The sequence below is a fragment of the Podarcis pityusensis genome (assembly GCF_964106645.2).
Source record: "Podarcis pityusensis genome assembly, chromosome: 15".
NCBI classification, from domain to species: Eukaryota; Metazoa; Chordata; class Lepidosauria; order Squamata; family Lacertidae; genus Podarcis; species Podarcis pityusensis.
The window spans coordinates 238,933-255,940 of NC_138040.1; the positions used below are offsets into that span (position 1 = coordinate 238,933).

General features: G+C 48.6%; 1 protein-coding gene across 1 annotated transcript; it reads left to right on the forward strand.

The window, feature by feature from the left end:
* The first annotated feature begins 2,361 nt into the window (after nucleotides 1-2,361).
* Nucleotides 2,362-15,999, forward strand: PIGS (phosphatidylinositol glycan anchor biosynthesis class S). Its single transcript, XM_080983958.1, has 12 exons — nucleotides 2,362-2,478; nucleotides 3,388-3,527; nucleotides 4,642-4,753; nucleotides 5,617-5,706; nucleotides 7,001-7,092; nucleotides 7,380-7,590; nucleotides 9,550-9,692; nucleotides 9,784-9,898; nucleotides 11,933-12,078; nucleotides 13,046-13,146; nucleotides 14,362-14,572; nucleotides 15,133-15,999. Exons 1-12 carry the CDS (start codon nucleotides 2,436-2,438, stop codon nucleotides 15,406-15,408), a joined length of 1,680 nt encoding a protein of 559 aa, XP_080840084.1. The 5' UTR covers nucleotides 2,362-2,435; the 3' UTR covers nucleotides 15,409-15,999.
* Nucleotides 16,000-17,008: the final 1,009 nt, after the last annotated feature.

The window sequence follows — 17,008 nt, forward strand, 5'->3', positions numbered from 1 at the left end:
GAGATTGAGTTGGAGACTCAAATCCTTATGGCTGGAGGCCGCTCAAGGGCCACATCACATCGTGGGACGACCAGCTGGGGGCCACATGACAAGGGTGGGAGGAGCCAGTCAAAAGTGGGTGTGGCCAGAGGGAGAAAGGAGTGGGCCAAGAACTGGGACTTCTTCATTCTGGCTACACAAAAGTCAGAGGTTTTCACACAGACGTGCAAGAGGCATTGATCACACTTCCTAGGAACATGAGAAGAGCCTGTTAGATTAGGCCAGGGGTCCAATGAGTCCAGCATCCCGTCCTCCCTGTGGCCAACCAGATGTCTCTTCTGGGAAACCCGCAAGCAGGATTCAAGCACAAGAGTCCTCTGCCCTCCCACAGTTTCCAGCCCCTGGGATCCAGAAGCATTGCTGCCTCTTACTGTGGAGCCATCAAGGCTAGGAGCCATCCATAGCCCTCTCCTCCTCCATGAATACGTCTAAACTATTTTTAAAGCCATCCAGGTTGGTGGCCACCACTGCCTCCAGTGGCAGGGAGTTCCATAGTTTAACTCTGTGCTGCACTTTCTTTTAAATGCAAAGGGGTTTGAGGAGGTTGGGGAGCAGAGCCCATGAAATCTACGGCCCAAGGATGGCTCTGGCCAGCCAGCAGAGAGGACCAGGGGCCAGGTGGAGAAGGGGCAGAGGGCCGCATTTTGGGCCCAGGCTTGAGGTTCTCAGCCCTGGAAGCTGTAACCAGAGCAGGACTGAGGGATCTTTGCCTAGAAATGGGAGTGGTAAATAGCCTGCAATTGCCAGGCCTTGCAAACCCCAGTCAGGAGGCCCTGTGACATTGCCTGCTTCTGTCGAAATGTGGTATGTATGCAGCCGGGCAGGCAGCTGAAATCATGGCACCGTTGTAAACAAAATCTGCCCTTTTCCTCTTAGGGGTATCCAAGAGCCCATACAGAGTCCTTACGTAGGTTCCCTATTGGTAGGAGAAAATAACAGAGGCCAACCAGAGACTATTGAGAAGCAAAGCAGCTAGTAAGCCTGATCTTTATTGATCTGTTGCAACAGGATCCTCACAGACCACACGCAGGAGGGAGGAGGAACCCAGAACAATGGCACGCAAGGCCTTATATGAACATTTTAAATTCCCTGCCCTCGAGCTCAAGACCACCCCTCCATACATCATACATACATCACAGAAAGGGTGTAACCTAAGACCACCCCCCAGAGACATCATACCTACATCACAGAAAAGGCGGTCTACAGCAGAAATCTGAGTGACTTGTTTATCTTGTCTGACAGGTTACCTGTTTAATGGTCACTTGATTGGATTGCCTGGGGAGCCTGGCCAGTCTTTTGTAATGATAAATACTTAGTTCCTGAGCCAGGTCACAGGCTCACACCCTATTCCTATCTTAAATGTGCCCTTAAGACAAGATTTGTGAAGGAAAAAGACCATGGGGAGGTTTCCCACTTTGACCTTGCAGAGAAATAACTGAGGTCAATTTGTTCAGAACTTTTTCTGTGGGGTTTTCAGACATGTGGTTTATATATTTATGTACGTGTTTGCTTGATACATTTATGAACATTTATTACATATCTAAGACCTTAAAACCTCGCCCAGCACCACAGGAAGGATCCACAGAGGTCTCCTGGGAAGGGTTTGGGAGGAGACTCAATGCACACATTCCCCACTGAGCCTCTTAGCGCTCTTGGCCTCCAGGGATGTGGGCAGGTGGGGTTTGTATGGAGGGAAGAACTGGAGCCCCCTCTTGGAGCTGCCCCATTAGCTCTGTGGAAAAAGGACAGTGCAATGGGATCCGTGGGTTTGATTCCCACGCAGAGGAGATGCACCCGAGGTCTCAGCAAGGGGGCTGGACTAGATGACCCTTGCAGGTCCCTTCCCACTCCACGGTTCTATGATTCTAAGGCAGAGCCATTAAAGTTGTAAAAGCAGGTCTTTAAAAAACATTTCACAGATGGTGAAAATCAGCAGTAACTAAAAAGAAATAAAACACATGTTAACTTCTAAAACCATGTTGAACTTTCTGGTCAACGTTAACAGAAGCAATTTGCCTTGAAGGAGAGGAGAGGGTTAAAAAAAGCGTTTCTCCTTTCTTGTATTTTTTTATTCCCTTCCGCTTTCCGTACTGAAGGGCGGGCCTTACTTGGCTATTTCTTTTCTCCACTGGCCAGTCTAGTTGTCGCTCCGTTAGGCGGCGGCGTACGATTGGCTGACCCGCCTTCGGCTTCGATTCATTGGGTAGACCGCGGCTTGCCCTTATCTAGGGTCGGGCGAGCGGTCCTTCAGCCGGGGAGCGCCTTTGGAGAGCTCTGATTGGATGTTTTCCCTGCGGCTCATCTCTACCGCGCGTCTGATTGGGTTAATCGCTCCTGGGGGCCTTGAGCTCCGCCCCAGGGCTACGCCAGCCCGGCAGCGGCTTCCGGGAGCGAGGATGGCGGCCGAAGCGAGCGCCGTTGCAGCCATTGATGCGGCAGGTGCGAGGTTGGGGAGGGGAGGGGAGGGGAGGGGAGGGGACCCAGGTGTCCGGGAGGGGACCCAGGAGTCCGAGACCCATGTCGGCAGGGGAGGGGACCCAGGAGTCCGGGAGGGGACCCAGGAGTCTGAGACCCATGTCGGTAGGAGCACAGGGACCCAGGTGTCCGGGCACCGGAGTCACTCCAGATTCGATCCGAATTTAGCAAGCCCCCTTGTGTTCAATGGGATTTACTCGCCTGTAAATCCTGTAAGGATCGCCTGGTTTGTAGGAAAATGTATTTTCTATCCCGCTTGAGTGAATGGGAGGTAGATTCAGTGGGGAGGGGCAGGCGCGGGAGGGTTTCGCTTTACACATAGCCCCAGCTGAACTGTGGAACCCACCGCCACAGGACCTGGTGGCAGCTGGCTGCAAAAGGAGCCGAATCAAATACCCAAACTCCACAGTAAGACAGACTGGAATCTGGAACCGGAATGTCAAAGGCTGTCTTTGCGTGAGCTGTGCATGCCTTTGCAGGATTTGGAGGCTATTTGTTTTATTTTTATAAAATTCATAAAATGTATACACCACCTGAGTATAGAAGAAACCTCAGAGCAGTTTACAAAAAGAGGAAACAATAAAATCATCAAGGAAAAATTCACAACATTAATTAAAAACGTGTGGAAAGTTAAAATACCAAACCGGGTTAAAATTCACACCAGCTTTCTAAGCCTCTGCACAGGCTTCTCTAAACAGGAACGTATTTGGCAGGTACCGAAAAGAGTACAGGGAAGGTGCCGGCTCAATATCAATAGGCAAGGAGTTCCAAAGGTTCCTCTGCCATTGGGAACTGAACCAAGGAGATCTTTGCAGGCCGAATGTGCCCTTTACAAACCGGAGACTCCCTTCCCTCCCTTCCGTGTCTCTCCAGAGAAGGCGCGAGGGAAATATGCTGCTCTCTCCTTTGCCGCCATTGCCATCGTGGTGGGGCTTCCGCTCTGGTGGAAGACGACAGAGACCTACCGCGCTGCGCTGCCCTACTCGGAGATCGCTGAGCTGGACACCCTTCTGGTGAGGACACACCCTGCCTCTTCCCCTCCTCAGCACTGTGCTCCAAGGGTCCCCTGCAGAGCCGGAAACAGGCCCCTCATAGAATCATAGAACTGTAGGGTCCCCCACAGGTCATCTAGTCCAGCCCCTTCAATGCAGGAATCTCAGCTAAAGAATCCCAGGCAGATGGCCTCTCTTTAAAAACCTTTCAAGGGAGTCCGTTCCGCTGCCAAACTGTCAGAAAGTTTGTCCTGATGTTTGGTTGGAATCTCCTTTCTCCTAACTTGAATCCGTTGGCTCAGGTCCTACTCTTTGGAGCAGTAGACAAGAGTGGAAATTCAGATATTTGAAGACAGCTCTCATGTCACCTCTCAAAATCTGCTTATCTAGGCTGAACAGGTGGGGTCTGACCAAGGCAGAATAGAGCAAGACTAAGACTTCCCTTCATCTGGGCACTAGACTTCTCTTGATGCAGCCCAGAATAGTATTAGCCTTTTTTGCCGCTGCATCACACTGTTGCCTCCAGACTCCTCATATGTGACGCTTGCTGTCTCAGGCAATCCGAGCAGGACGGGGGTCTGCCTTTTGCTAGGTGCTGACATTGAAAGCCCTAAACGGCCTCAGTCCTGTATACCTGAAGGAACGTCTCCACCCTCATAATCCAGCCCGGACACTGAGGTCCAGCGCCGAGGGCCTTCTGGTGGTTCTCTCACTGCAAGAAGTGAGGTTACAAGGGCCTTCTCGGTGGTGGCACCTGCCCGGTGGAATGCCCTCCCAGCAGATATCAAGGCAATAAACAACTATTTTACTTTTAAAAGACAACTGAAGGCGGCCCTTTTTAGGGAAGTTTTTAATGTCTGTTGCTGTATTGTTTTTAATATTTGGTTGGAAGCCGCCCAGAGTGGCTGGGGAAACCCAACCAGATGGGTGGGGTATAAATAATAAATTATTATTATTATTATCATTATTATTTTTAACCTGGCCGTCCCACGAAATCTTCTGGACTAGGAACTTTGACCTGGATTTGATCAGCCCCAAACAGCATCACTACAAATCTCGTGGGGAGAGCTCAGGTCCTCCTTGCGGGCTGGTTGCCCATGGTTGCACCTGCTGACGTTGCACTTTTTGGATTCAGTTCCAGCTGACGGTGCCCGTCTCGGTGGTGTTTGCCAAGGGGACCCTTCCAGGAGAGCTGGAGCGGAAACTGCCCTTTAGGAAACCGCAGGAGGCCGAGATCCCCTTGAACCGTGAGTTGGTTGATGTTGCTTCAGGGTCTGACTCTGCAGGTGATGATCCACTGTGCGTGGGGCAGGTGGCCACCCAACCTCTGCTTAAAAATCCTGCCCCCTCCCTCCTCCCCACACTTCTCTCTCAGTCCTGAGAGTTCCTCTTTCACCATCCTCTGAGAGAACGAAGGAGCCAGCATGGGCTGTCTCGATCTTCTCTGGTTTGGTTAGTTACTGTTAGACTATACAGGGGTCAGCAAACTTTTCCAGCAGGGGGCCGGTCCACTGTCCCTCACACCTTGTGGGAGGCCGGACTATATTTTTTTTTGGGGGGGGGGAAGAACGAATACCTACGCCCCACAAATAACCCAGAGATGCATTTTAAATAAAAACACACATTCTACTTGTGTAAAAACACCAGGCAAGCTCCACAAATAACCCAGAGATGCGTTTTAAATAAAAGGGCACATGTAAAAACACACTGATTCCTGGACTGTCCACGGGCTGGATTGAGAAGGCGAATGGGCCGGATCCGGCCTACGGGCCTTAGTTTGCCTACCCCTGGACTAGAACTATAAACATTGCTATCCAAGTTCTATATTTCCTACAATAAAAAACTTCAGTTATTTTCTTACCTGCAAGCATTTCCGGGGTTGCGTGATTTCAACGGATGAAGGGCCTTGTCTAAGCAAGCATCGGCGGCTTTAACGCTGCTCACTTTGCATCCCACAAGGCTTTCTGCCGTTAACTGGACCCTGTTATCCCCGAAGGAGGGCTGGGTGCTGGGGACCCAGTTACATTTGGGTTTCGGAAGCAGCCCAGGGGTTGGCTGAGGGCCGTCACCCGCAGAGCAGACGGCCTCATCCTGCGTCTCCTTCCTCCAGCCAAGACCAGCGTGACGTCCCGCTATGAGGTTTCCTACCGCCGAGCCACTTCTCAGGAGGAGAAGACTCTGTCCCGGGCCTCGGTGCCAGGTAAAGGCTCCGATCTGTGTGATGGAAATGGGTGGACCACGGGTTCCCCAAGTGGGTGGTGGCGTCTCCTGGGGGGCAGGTGGGATTGCCTGGGGGGCGCTTAGAGGCAAGGGGGCAGCAGGGGGGTGCGGGAAGCGTCAATGACTGTCAGATTCTGAAGAGCCAGTATCGCTGGAGCAACTTCATCAATTGTATTGAGTTGATTAAGCTAAATGGCTTTTGACTAAACGTGCAATTCTTTGCTCCCATTTTGAACTTTACTGTGCTGTTCTTCCTTAGTGGACTGTGCAAACTGCTATTCTGAATAATGATATTTTCATAGAGTTCGGTGGTAGGCTGTGGGGAGGAGTTTATGGGATGCAGGAAAAAGTTCAAGAACCCCTGGGAAGAACATGCAAGAAGATTTCAGCTAGGATAATAATAATAATAATAATAATAATAATAATAATAAATTTATTATTTATACCCGCCCATCTGGCTGGGTTTCCCTAGCCACTCTGGGCGGCTTCCAACAGAACACTAAAATACAATAACCTATTAAACATTAAAAGCTTCCCTAAACAGGGCTGCCTTCAGATGTCTTCTAAAAGTCTGGTATTTATTTTTCTCTTTGACATCTGGTGGGAGGGCGTTCCACAGGGCGGGTGCCACCACCGAGAAGGCCCTCTGCCTGGTTCCCTGTAACTTGGCTTGTCTCAGCGAGGGAACAGCCAGAAGGCCCTTGGCGCTGGACCTCAGTGTCCGGGCTGAACGATGGGCGTGGAGACGCTCCTTCAGGTATACTGGGCCTCAACATAAGAGCAGGATGCTGCAGCACGGCTGCTGACAGGGAGTATCACACCTGGATTCAGAAATCTGCACCTGTTGCTGATCTGCTACTGGGCCATCTTCAAGATGTTACTATTAGGACATAAAGCCTTTAACAACTTGGACAAGTTCACTTGACCTGCGGCGCTCATTCGACACTCCTTCAGGATCAGGGTGTGATCCTCTCCATGAGGGATGTGGGCAGAGGATTTTGGGGTGACTGCCGCGGGCACCGTCACCTCCTCTGGCCACTTCTCAGAGCCCCACCCCCATGAGACCCAAAGGGAGAAGGGGCCTGCACTGACGTGTGACAGAGGAGTTTCTTTAGCGAGACCATAGAGAAGGTGCCTGTCTGATACGCAGTGGAAGGGAGTTCCAAAGGGGAAGGGGAGGTCCTGGTGAGTAGGTGGGCTTTTGGGGAGGGGCTTTCCCTCTGCATACCAGGATGGGGGGAACCCCACAGCCTCACCTCCTCTTCTCGTTCCAGAGGCGGGCGAGGGGCTCCTTCCAGCGCAGGAGGCTGCTGTGGGCTCCCTCACCATCTACGTGATCCCAAGAAACTCTGTTCTCCTGCCACAGGTAGACTGCCCCTCTCCTGCCCTCTCTGCTACTCCCCACCCTCTGGCGGGTGGGAAAGTCCTCTTTATGGAAAGGGGGCATTTAAATTACGCAGCAAATAATAATAATAAATCTTATTTATATCCCGCCCTCCCCGGCCAAAGCCGGGCTCAGAGTGGCTAACACCATTTTGGGTTGGCTCTCCATGCTTTATATGTTGTTCTGGCAAAATTGTGTGATTTGTCCCGCCTCGCAGGGCAGAACTAAGTCACTATAGTTCGCTCACTGCCATCTTTCTCCCTCTGCAGGAGGTCCCCGTCTACATCAGCAAGCGGCGCAGCGCAGTGGTGCGGGCGCCTCGGGGCTCGGGAGACGTCCTGGCAGCTGTGGACGCCCAGGTCCGAGAAGTCGCCCGTGCCATGTCCTTCAGCCTGGAATCCATCGCAGAGGCCCTCTCTGACCGCGTTCCCCTCGGCCAGCCGGGCGCAGAGTGGAAGCGCCCTTTCAAATCCAGTCTGGGTAGGGACTGGCGGGCAGAGAACCTTCCCTTTTCCCAGCTGGAGAGTCTTGTCAGAATCTCCGTATGACCGAGCTCCTCCTCCGGTCGAGTCTTCAGATCTCCTCCGACGGTGATTAACGGCCTAAGCCTTTGATGAGGCTCCAGGCCTGTTCCCATTACGCAGAGTATACAAGTAGCAGCAGAAGGAAAAGAAATACGAGCTACATTGCTAAGAGTTTTATTTCTAACTACGCAGACAGAAAAGAAATATACATCCTCTCTCTGTGAAAGCAGAGAGGCAACTGGTACAAAGAAACAGGAAACCAGTAATATCAACATCCGTCTCGCATCTCCCGTGAGACTTCCAGCAGTCTGGAATGTAAACAGAGTCTTGTGACTTCAAGCACTGCACAGTGGCACAACAGAAACCCAACAAATCTCCCTTACCTGCTGGGGTTGCACCTGTGGGATTTCTGCCTGCCAGGAAGACCTCTCCCCCTTCTTTTGCCTCTGAGCCAAGCACGCTGGCCTGTTGAGAGGATCCTGCCCCATCTGTGCCCACTCAACCCGCTTCAGTCGGCAGAACTGGCATTCTTTCAGCTGTTCTGCATTTGCAAGAATTTGATGTGTTAGTGTGGCAGCAACTGCACTTTGGAACTCCCTGCCTCTTGAGATCAAGGAGGCGGCTTTGCTGCACTCTTTTCAGCACCTGCTGAAAACATTCTTCTTTGGGCAAGAATGTTTAGAAAACCGATTCAAGTCTTCGTCTGTTTTTAGTCCATTGCTATTTTCGAAAGTCTTAAATTATTGCCATTTTTTCATATATTTTTTCCATAAAATTTTGTTTATTTTGGTTTGTAAAGTATATGAATTAGAGAGAACAGTCAGGACAACAGCTGAAAATTGAAAGATGAAAAACAGTGCTGTAAATTAACACACAGAATGAGCACAGTTGCAGGTGCCAGTGAAGAATATCACATTGATCTGGTTTATGAAATCTGTTTCCAGATTTGCTAAGTTTGGGCTGAGGTTGCCTTGGAAAAGATGGTTCTGCTGTGTATTTACTTGATTTATTTCATTAAACACCACTTGATTGCAGAAGAAACCTCAAAGCAGTTTACAAAAAAAGAGAAAACCATAAAATCATCACAATTAAAGAGTACAAAAAGTTGAAGCAACAGTGGATTGAAACAAATTAAAATTCACCTTAACTTTCTAAGCACCTGGACTGGCTTGTCTAAACAGGAAAGCTTTTAGCAGGTACTGAAATGTTGATGGCGAAGGCGCCTAGTTAATATCAATTGGCAGGGAGTTCCGAAGTCCAGATGTTGCCAAGCTAAACAACTGAGTCCTTACGAAAGTGAATGGGGTTTTATGTGGCACCCGTATGTTTTAATTTGTTGGGAGACATCCAGAGTGGCTGTGGCAACACATTGCGATGGGTGGTACTCAGAGACATATTGCGGTAAGAGTACCAATTCTTCGGATTAAAGAGGTTGGGTGGGCACATAACAAAGGAATACCAAATCATGTTAAAAGGGCCAGGAAGTTCTAGTTCCTGCTGAAGTCTCCAGCGTTGCCTAATTTTCCGCACTGTGACTCCATTCGGAGTGAGTGTCCAGTGTCAGATTTCGGACAGTTTTCCATTCAGCCGCAATGGCAATTTTGGGCAGCAAACCATCATTTCTTTAGTAGCATTTATTCTTGGTCAATTCTCCCAGTGGTTAGTTTTATCACTTCCTTGTTTTTGTAAAGCCCCTTGTGGGTTCTTTTTAAACAATCAAGAGGTATATAAATTTTACGAAACAAGTAGCCCCATCCGTAGAGTGTGAGGCTCTTCATCTTGGGGTTGTGGGTTCGAGTCCCACACTGAGCAAAAGATTCTCGAATTGCAGGGGGGTTGGACTAGATGGCCCTTGCGGTCCCTTCCAGCTGATTCTATCAGTAAGTCAATATATTCCCCCTCCGCTCTGTTGCAGGATACGAGGTCACCTTCAGCCTGCTGAACCCCGACCCGAAAGCTCACAGCGTCCACTGGGAGATTGAGGGGGCCATTCACCGTTACGTGGACCCCCTCCTGGGGAAGCTGAGTACACTGGCCGAGTTCTCCGTGGACTCTCAGGTGAGTGCCGGGTGCGAGTTGCCCGGGAGTCATGCAGCGCCCCTGCCCTGCGAGGGGGCTTACGGCCACATCTTTCCCCCTAATTCTGCAGATCCTCTACTACGCCGCCCTGGGGGTCACGCCCCGCTTTGACGCTGCTTCCTCCAGCTACATCCTGAGCGCCCACAGCCTCCCGCACGTCATTAACCCTGTGGAAGCCAGGCTGGGTGAGTCCCTCTTTCTCCCGACCAGGGAGGGGGTGGCTGGTTATTATTATTTTTTCCCCAAAAATTTTATTGGTTTTCACAACATTATAAACAAACAAACACATAAGACAAACAAACATAAACCATAGCCTTATTGAAAATTACTCTTATTAGCATTGTTAAGTGAATTCCTCGCATCCCCTTGGTTGAATTTCATTGCATATCCTTTTAACGGTTTTCCAAATCGCAGTTCTTATAAAATTTAATTTAAACATTAACATCCTTGGATCTTCACATTATGAAATTAAACATATTAATTCATCACTTAACATAAATAAAATCCTAAGCCAATTAAGTATCTGCAAGCTGTTTTCAGTTAATTTAACTTAACATATTTAACTAAATAGTCATTAAATTTAATCCACTCTTCCTGATACGTCTCCTCCTCCTTCTGGTCGCGGACTCTTCCGGTTAGGTCGGCTAGCTCCGAAAAATCCATCAGGGGGTGGCTGGTTATTGGTTCTTCCCAAGAGATCTCAGAAGCCCTTGCTGCCCTCAACAGGCCAGGCCAAGCGAACCAGTGTCCAGATTTGTCCCCTTAATTATTACGCATTTGCCTTTGTATCCCACCTCTTTTCTCAAAGGAGCTCAGGGTGGCGCAACACGGTTCTCTCCTTGTTTAATTCCCCCACAACAACCCTGCGAGGTGAGTTAGGCCGAGACAGGCAGTGAATGACCCCCAATGCCATCCAGGGGGATTACATTTCATTTTCTGCCTTCATCTGAGGATCACAGGACAGTTTACATTATAAGAACGCAAAAATACATACCACAGTATCAAAGAAAACCATGGCAAACGCACACAGTTTAAAAGGCCATCGATCTCAAAGCCCACACCCAGAATATCTTCCGACAACACCGTAAGGAAGAGGCCACCGTCCTACCCCCAGAATATTTCAGGTCTTAGAACTCACTGCGGCACCTATTTTAAAAAAAGAGATCTGAACATACCAACAAACAATGGAACAACTCCACTATGCCAAACAATGAGATTCTAGTCCTTAGTTTCTGGGGCATTTAAAACCAATGACTTCTCCTCGCCACTTATTTCGCCTAGTGGTTGATACCACTACTTTTCATCCCCCCCCCCAAAGGTCTTTATTGAAACTTAACATATATACATAATAACCAAAATTCCCAATGATTCCCTCACATAAAATATAATATCTAAATTACAACAGCTACTTAATTATACACTTAATTATAAAACCCACCCCCTACTTCCCTCCACAGCAACTCAACTCAATTTCTTTCTACCTTTCCCCCTTGCATTCTATAATAAATTATTTTTGTTACATTCTGATTTTTCCTTCTTTCTGTATTGGTTTTGTTATTGCTTACATTTTTTTATTCTAAGCCTATTAGCGCGTCATTTTTAGAACAACATTTTGACATGTAATCTTCAAAACACTTCCACTCCATTCTTATCTTTTTATTTGATTGATAACTGAAGTGAGTTTTGCCAATTCTATATACTCACTTAATTTACAAATCCACTCTTCCTTTGTCGGTGTGTCCTGAGATTTCCATTTACCACTACTTTTCAAATGATCTCTTGCCATCATTCTGTGCAAATTGATGCCCCCGAGTGGCTCCCGGTTTCATCAAATGAAATAAAAATGTTAATTCCTGTTCAGGGAAGTTTTTAATGTGTGACAATTTAGTGTATTTTTGGTCTCTGTGGAAGCCACCCAGAGTGGCTGGGGAAACCCAGCCAGATGGGTGGGGTACAAATAAATAATAATAATAATTATTATTATTATTATTCGGCAAGGGAAAGCTGCTGGCTCAGATGGGATAGGCTCTTTAAACCAGACCCTGACTGGCCAACCTATTCACAAGGGTATATACGACTGGACTTATACCAGAGGCATGGGCAAGCGCAATCATTGTCCCCATATTGGCTCTCCATAGTGGGACTCCAGTTCCTCAACTAGTGCAGGACGATGGGTGTTGTAGTCCAAAACATCCTTCTCTCTCTCTCCTTTCCCGCAGGTTCCAGCGCCTCCTCGCTCTACCCGGTCCTCAATTTCCTGCTCTACGTGCCGGAGCGCCTGCACTCGCCCCTCTATATCCAGGACAAGGATGGCGCTTCCGTCCCCACCAACGCTTTCCACAGCCCCCGCTGGGGCGGCATCATGGTGAGGAAGCAGGCAGGGCTGCCACAAGCTCTGCAGGGGCGTCGCGAAGTCATTTCTTACTTGAGAGCAATGTGCAATCGAGCCTTTAGTGTCGTTGGCCCCGTGGAACTCTCTGCCACTGGAGACTCGGCAGGCGCCTTCTGTTTTTTGTTTTTTACTTTTAAGGCACCTGCTGAAAACTTTGTTTTCTTTTTTGGAAAACCAGTTTTTTAAATGTCGTTTTATAGTGTATGTAAAACAGACAGGACAGTTATAAAAAGAGAGGAAAATGAGAAGATGGAAGGCAAAACTGTAAAACAGGCACACAGAATGAGCACAGTTGCACGTGGGTGAAAATAACGAAGCCCGAGGCAGGGAAGAAAAAAGCGAGGATAAATTTGGCCATCCCATAAAGAATATCAGCGTTATCTGATTGTCAAGTCTACTTCCTGGTTTGCCAGGCTTGCAGGAAGCGTTGTCTTGAACATGATGCTTCTGTTGTATATATTTCACAAAGGAGTACTAAACGGTATAAAATGTGCCTGGAGGTTCTAGTCCTCATTAACATCTCAAATTATGCCCCATTTTCTCCATCCTAGCACTGTTCCAGAGGGGACCAAGCGGCCAGTCTCCTATTTTGGCCTGTTTTCCATTGAGCTGCAGTTGCTCTTAGCTGCCAAGATCATATATAAGACCAATTCTTTTGAAAATATATCTACATAGGTATAATCAAAAATACCCAGCAATGTTGATTTTGGAAAACAAACCAGTTTCTTTGGTAATATTGATCATTTCCATCAAAATACTATAGAAAACTCTTTCTATTCCACCAGGTTTGTACAGGCCTTCCATTGTGATTGATGTCTGCCTTTTAACATTTTTTGTATGCTTTTATGTGTATTTTTGTCATAAACCACTTGGAGATTTTTCTTTAACGCAATGGCGGCCCTTTTGTACGTGAATAAATGAATGGCTCCCTCGTTTCCAGGTGTACAACGTGGAGCGCGAGACGGCCAACGAGACCTCCCTCCCGAGGAGGGTGGATGTCGACATGACGCGGGTGATGGAGGTGTTTCTGGCGCAGCTGCGGTGCGTTTTTACGGATCCTAGAATCATAGAGTTGGCAGGGATCCCCAAAGGTCATCTAGCCTAACCCCCTGAGAGCACCTGCTCCGCATGCAGAAGGTCCCAGGTTCCTCTTTGTTCAGCACCATGAGGACTAGGAACTTGCTTTTATTTTCAGGGGAAGGGCTGTAGCTCAGTGGCAGAGCATTGCTTTGCATGCAGAAGGCCTGGGGGCATAGGGCAGGGCTGGGATAGACTCTCGTTCTGAAACCCTGGAGAGTCACGGCTGCCAGTCAGTGTAGGCAATACTAAGCTAGATGGACCACCGGCCTGATGTCCCTATTTAAATGAGCTGGTTTTTTTGAAAACCATGAGGACTGGAAGCTTGCTTTTATCATCTGCTTTGCATGCAGGTCTCGGGTTCAGTCCCCAGAACCTCCACACAGGGCTGGGAGAGGCCCCTTGGCTGAAACCCTGGAGAGCTATTGCTGCCAGTCAGTGCAGGCAATGCTAAGCTAGATGGGCTGGTGTGGCGACTTGCTACACACACACACACACACACACACACACACACACACACTTATTAGTTTTTTAACATACCATTTTCAACAATAATTAAACATACTTTTACATCTTATTCAATTTTTTTTTACTTCCATCAGCCCTGTCTGAAAATTTTCCAGTCTAATCTCTTAGTATGCATTTCTTATTTTCCCTATTACATTTCAAACTCCTAACCAATACCTCTATCTTTTTCTACTTTATAACACTTCGTATATTTCTCCTTGCAAAACTTCTTGTAGTCCTACCAGCGTAATTTGTTGGTTACAGTTGCTCTTCAAATAGTTCATATACTTCTTCCAATCTTCTGTAAATCTCTGGTCCCGCAGGTTTCGAATCCTTCCTGTCATTTGGTCCAATTCTGCATAGTCCATTAATTTCGTCTGCCATTCTTCTTTCGTAGGAATTTCTGGTGTGGCGGCTTGCTATTACGACAGCTACCCACATCCCTGTAGTTCAATGTTTTCATGGGATTGTTTATTGTATATTTTGATTACAGGGGCTTGTATTCTAGTGCTTGTGTGTTGCTGATTTCTGTATTTTGTAATCTGTGTGGTTTTGGCATTAAGCAGTCTATAAATCTGTTGCCCTAAGCGGTGCATAAAACTGTTGTTGCAGAAGCAACAGATAAACCTGCTGGTGTCTAAATCGGCTCGCTGGCCCTCTTCCTCTCTGCAGCTTGCTGTTTGGGATCCTGCCAGGTCCCCTGCCAGAGGGGGCCATCCTCGAAAGCCCCGGGAACGAGGGTCTCTCCGACTGGGAGCTGGACCGCCTGCTGTGGGCTCGGACGGTGGAGAATGTGGCCACCGTCTCCACCACCCTGACCTCCCTGGCTCAGCTGCTGGGCAAGATCAGCAACATCGTCATCAAGGACGACGTGGCTTCTCAGGTAAACTCGCAGGCGGTCTTTGGGGGCAGCACTGCTCCAGTTTGCCTCCCTCTTTGGGGCCCCGTGCTGAGCCCGTTGCTGCGGCCACAATTGCCAAGCCTCGTGGTGCCTTGAAAGGGGGTTGGTCTAGATGACCCCTGGGGGTCCCTTGTCAACTCTATGATTCTAAGCAGGGGCACTCCCACTCAGCGACAGCCCTTCCCCTAAAGATAAAAGATTCAAATGAAGGACAAAGGTTCCGAATTCAGGGCTGATTTAAATAGAAACTTTTTCTGTTGAGAGATAGCAAAGTGGGTGAAAATGTAAGCAAACCAGAAACGCACGTTGGGGGAAGTCTTGGAGGGGAGGGAGAGAGGGAGGAATATATAGTAAATGTTAAGAATTTCAGATGTATGTAATGAACGAAAATGAAAAATGAATAATAATAATAAAAAATAAATAAATAGAAGTGAGGAAGCTGCTCTGCCAACCTTCTGCATGCAAAGCAGCTGTCCTGCCACCAAACTACGTCCTGGCCCAGCAAACCCGGCCTGATCCCTGCACCCTTTTTTTAACCCTAGGTGTACCACGCTGTGGCATTCGCCCAGGAGGCTCTGGCTGAGCTCAGCCAGGGACGTCTGGACCCTGCCTTCCAGGCCAGCAAGGCCGCCATCAACGCCTCGGAGAGGGCCTTTTTCGACCCATCCCTCCTCCACCTCCTCTACTTCCCTGACGACCAGAAGTTCGCCATCTACATCCCCCTCTTCCTGCCCATGGCCGTCCCCATTCTGCTGTCGCTGGTGAAGATCGGCCGGGAGATGAGGCAGAGCAAGAAAGCGGCCATCAAGGTGGACTGAGGCACATGCCCTGCGTGGAGAAGTTGGCACCTGGGGTGTGCGTGATGGAGGGCAGTGCGGGGGCGAGAGAGGGGTCTGGATGCAACCCTCTCCCTCTTCCTGGGATGGGGCCCCGTCCTCCTCTTGATCTGAGTTTCATGCTCTCTGTGTTGGAGAGTTTGCCGCTGGATTCAAAGGGTGCTGTCGAGACTGTGATGGGCCCATCCAAAGAAGAATGCTGCGGCGTTTGGGATATTATTATTATTGCCATTGGAAACAACTTCCGTTGTTTTATATAGAAGGCACAGTTGCATCCCGTTGCTACAAACACTCTCAGCGAAAACCAACCAAAAAGCCGAAATTCATAATCGTGTCCTCCCCAGCAGCCAGCTACCCCATCCAGACTCTCTTAATCCTACAATATTGTCTTCACTCTTTGCAAAGTCCACAAAAAAAAACAGGCGCCCACAACATAAATAAGTATAAATTTGTACTTTTGGATATAAGGAGTTTAAACGTGCCGAAAATGTCTTAGGCAGAGGGCAAATGAAGAAACGAGAAGTTTTGAGAAAACCACAAGCCAACGGCAAATAAATGATGTGTAATGAAATACTTCAGTAGTCAGCTATTGTTTCTAAAATTCGATGTAAATATTAATCGCATCACCCCCCCCCAATGGATAAAATAAAAAAATTCCTTCCAGTAGCACCTTAGAGACCAACTAAGTTTGTTATCGGTATGAGCTTTCATGTGCTAAAGCTCATACCAATAACAAAATTACTTGGTCTCTAAGGTGATACCGGAAGGAATTTTTTTATTTTGTTTTGACTATGGCAGACCAACACGGCTACCTACCTGTAACCCAAACGGATGGTTTGGGAAATATCTCCCTGGGGTTGTGGACTTGGTGCTTTTTTAAAAACAGATTTTCCTTTTTGCAGAAATAAGTTTAGGAAGAATGCATTGGGGTGGAATGGGCCACTTCTCCTTTTTCTGCCCCCCCTGGTCATTTTAAGGGTGGCCCCCAATAAATCTTGTTCACTTGCAGGGCTATGAAGGGGCTTCCTCCTTGGTTTGCCATGGAAAGGTTGCATGTTGGCATAAATTCTGCCCTTGTTGATGGAGAGGATGGCATGTACCAACTACCAAAGGACACTTAGGGATGTTCCATAAAAGTCTGGTTGGATGGATTCTCTTTCTGCAGGGTTGTCGTTCTTGGGCGGGTGGGGCAGCGGCTGGAGATGGGCCTCCTGTGGGTGTTGGGTTGGAGCAGCGAGGGGGCCCCTGTGGCCTTCCAGATGTTGAGGCCATCAGAAGGGCCCTGCTGCGGATGGATCAGGCCTCAGGGGGCCCATCTGGTCCACCTTCCTGTTCTCACAGCGACCAACCTTGCATAAGGAGGCAGGACCTGAGTGCGAGAGCAGCACTCCTCACTTGCGATGCTCCACTCTGACAGTGGAGGCAGAACACAGCCACTGAGTGTTACAGTAACGGTGGGAGTTGCCTCTATTAAAACTGAGCGAGACCGATGGTCCATCTAGCTTAGTATTGCCTACACTGGCTGGCAGCTGCTCTCCAGGGTTTCAGGCAAGGGAGTCTTTCCCCGCGGAACCTAGAGAGG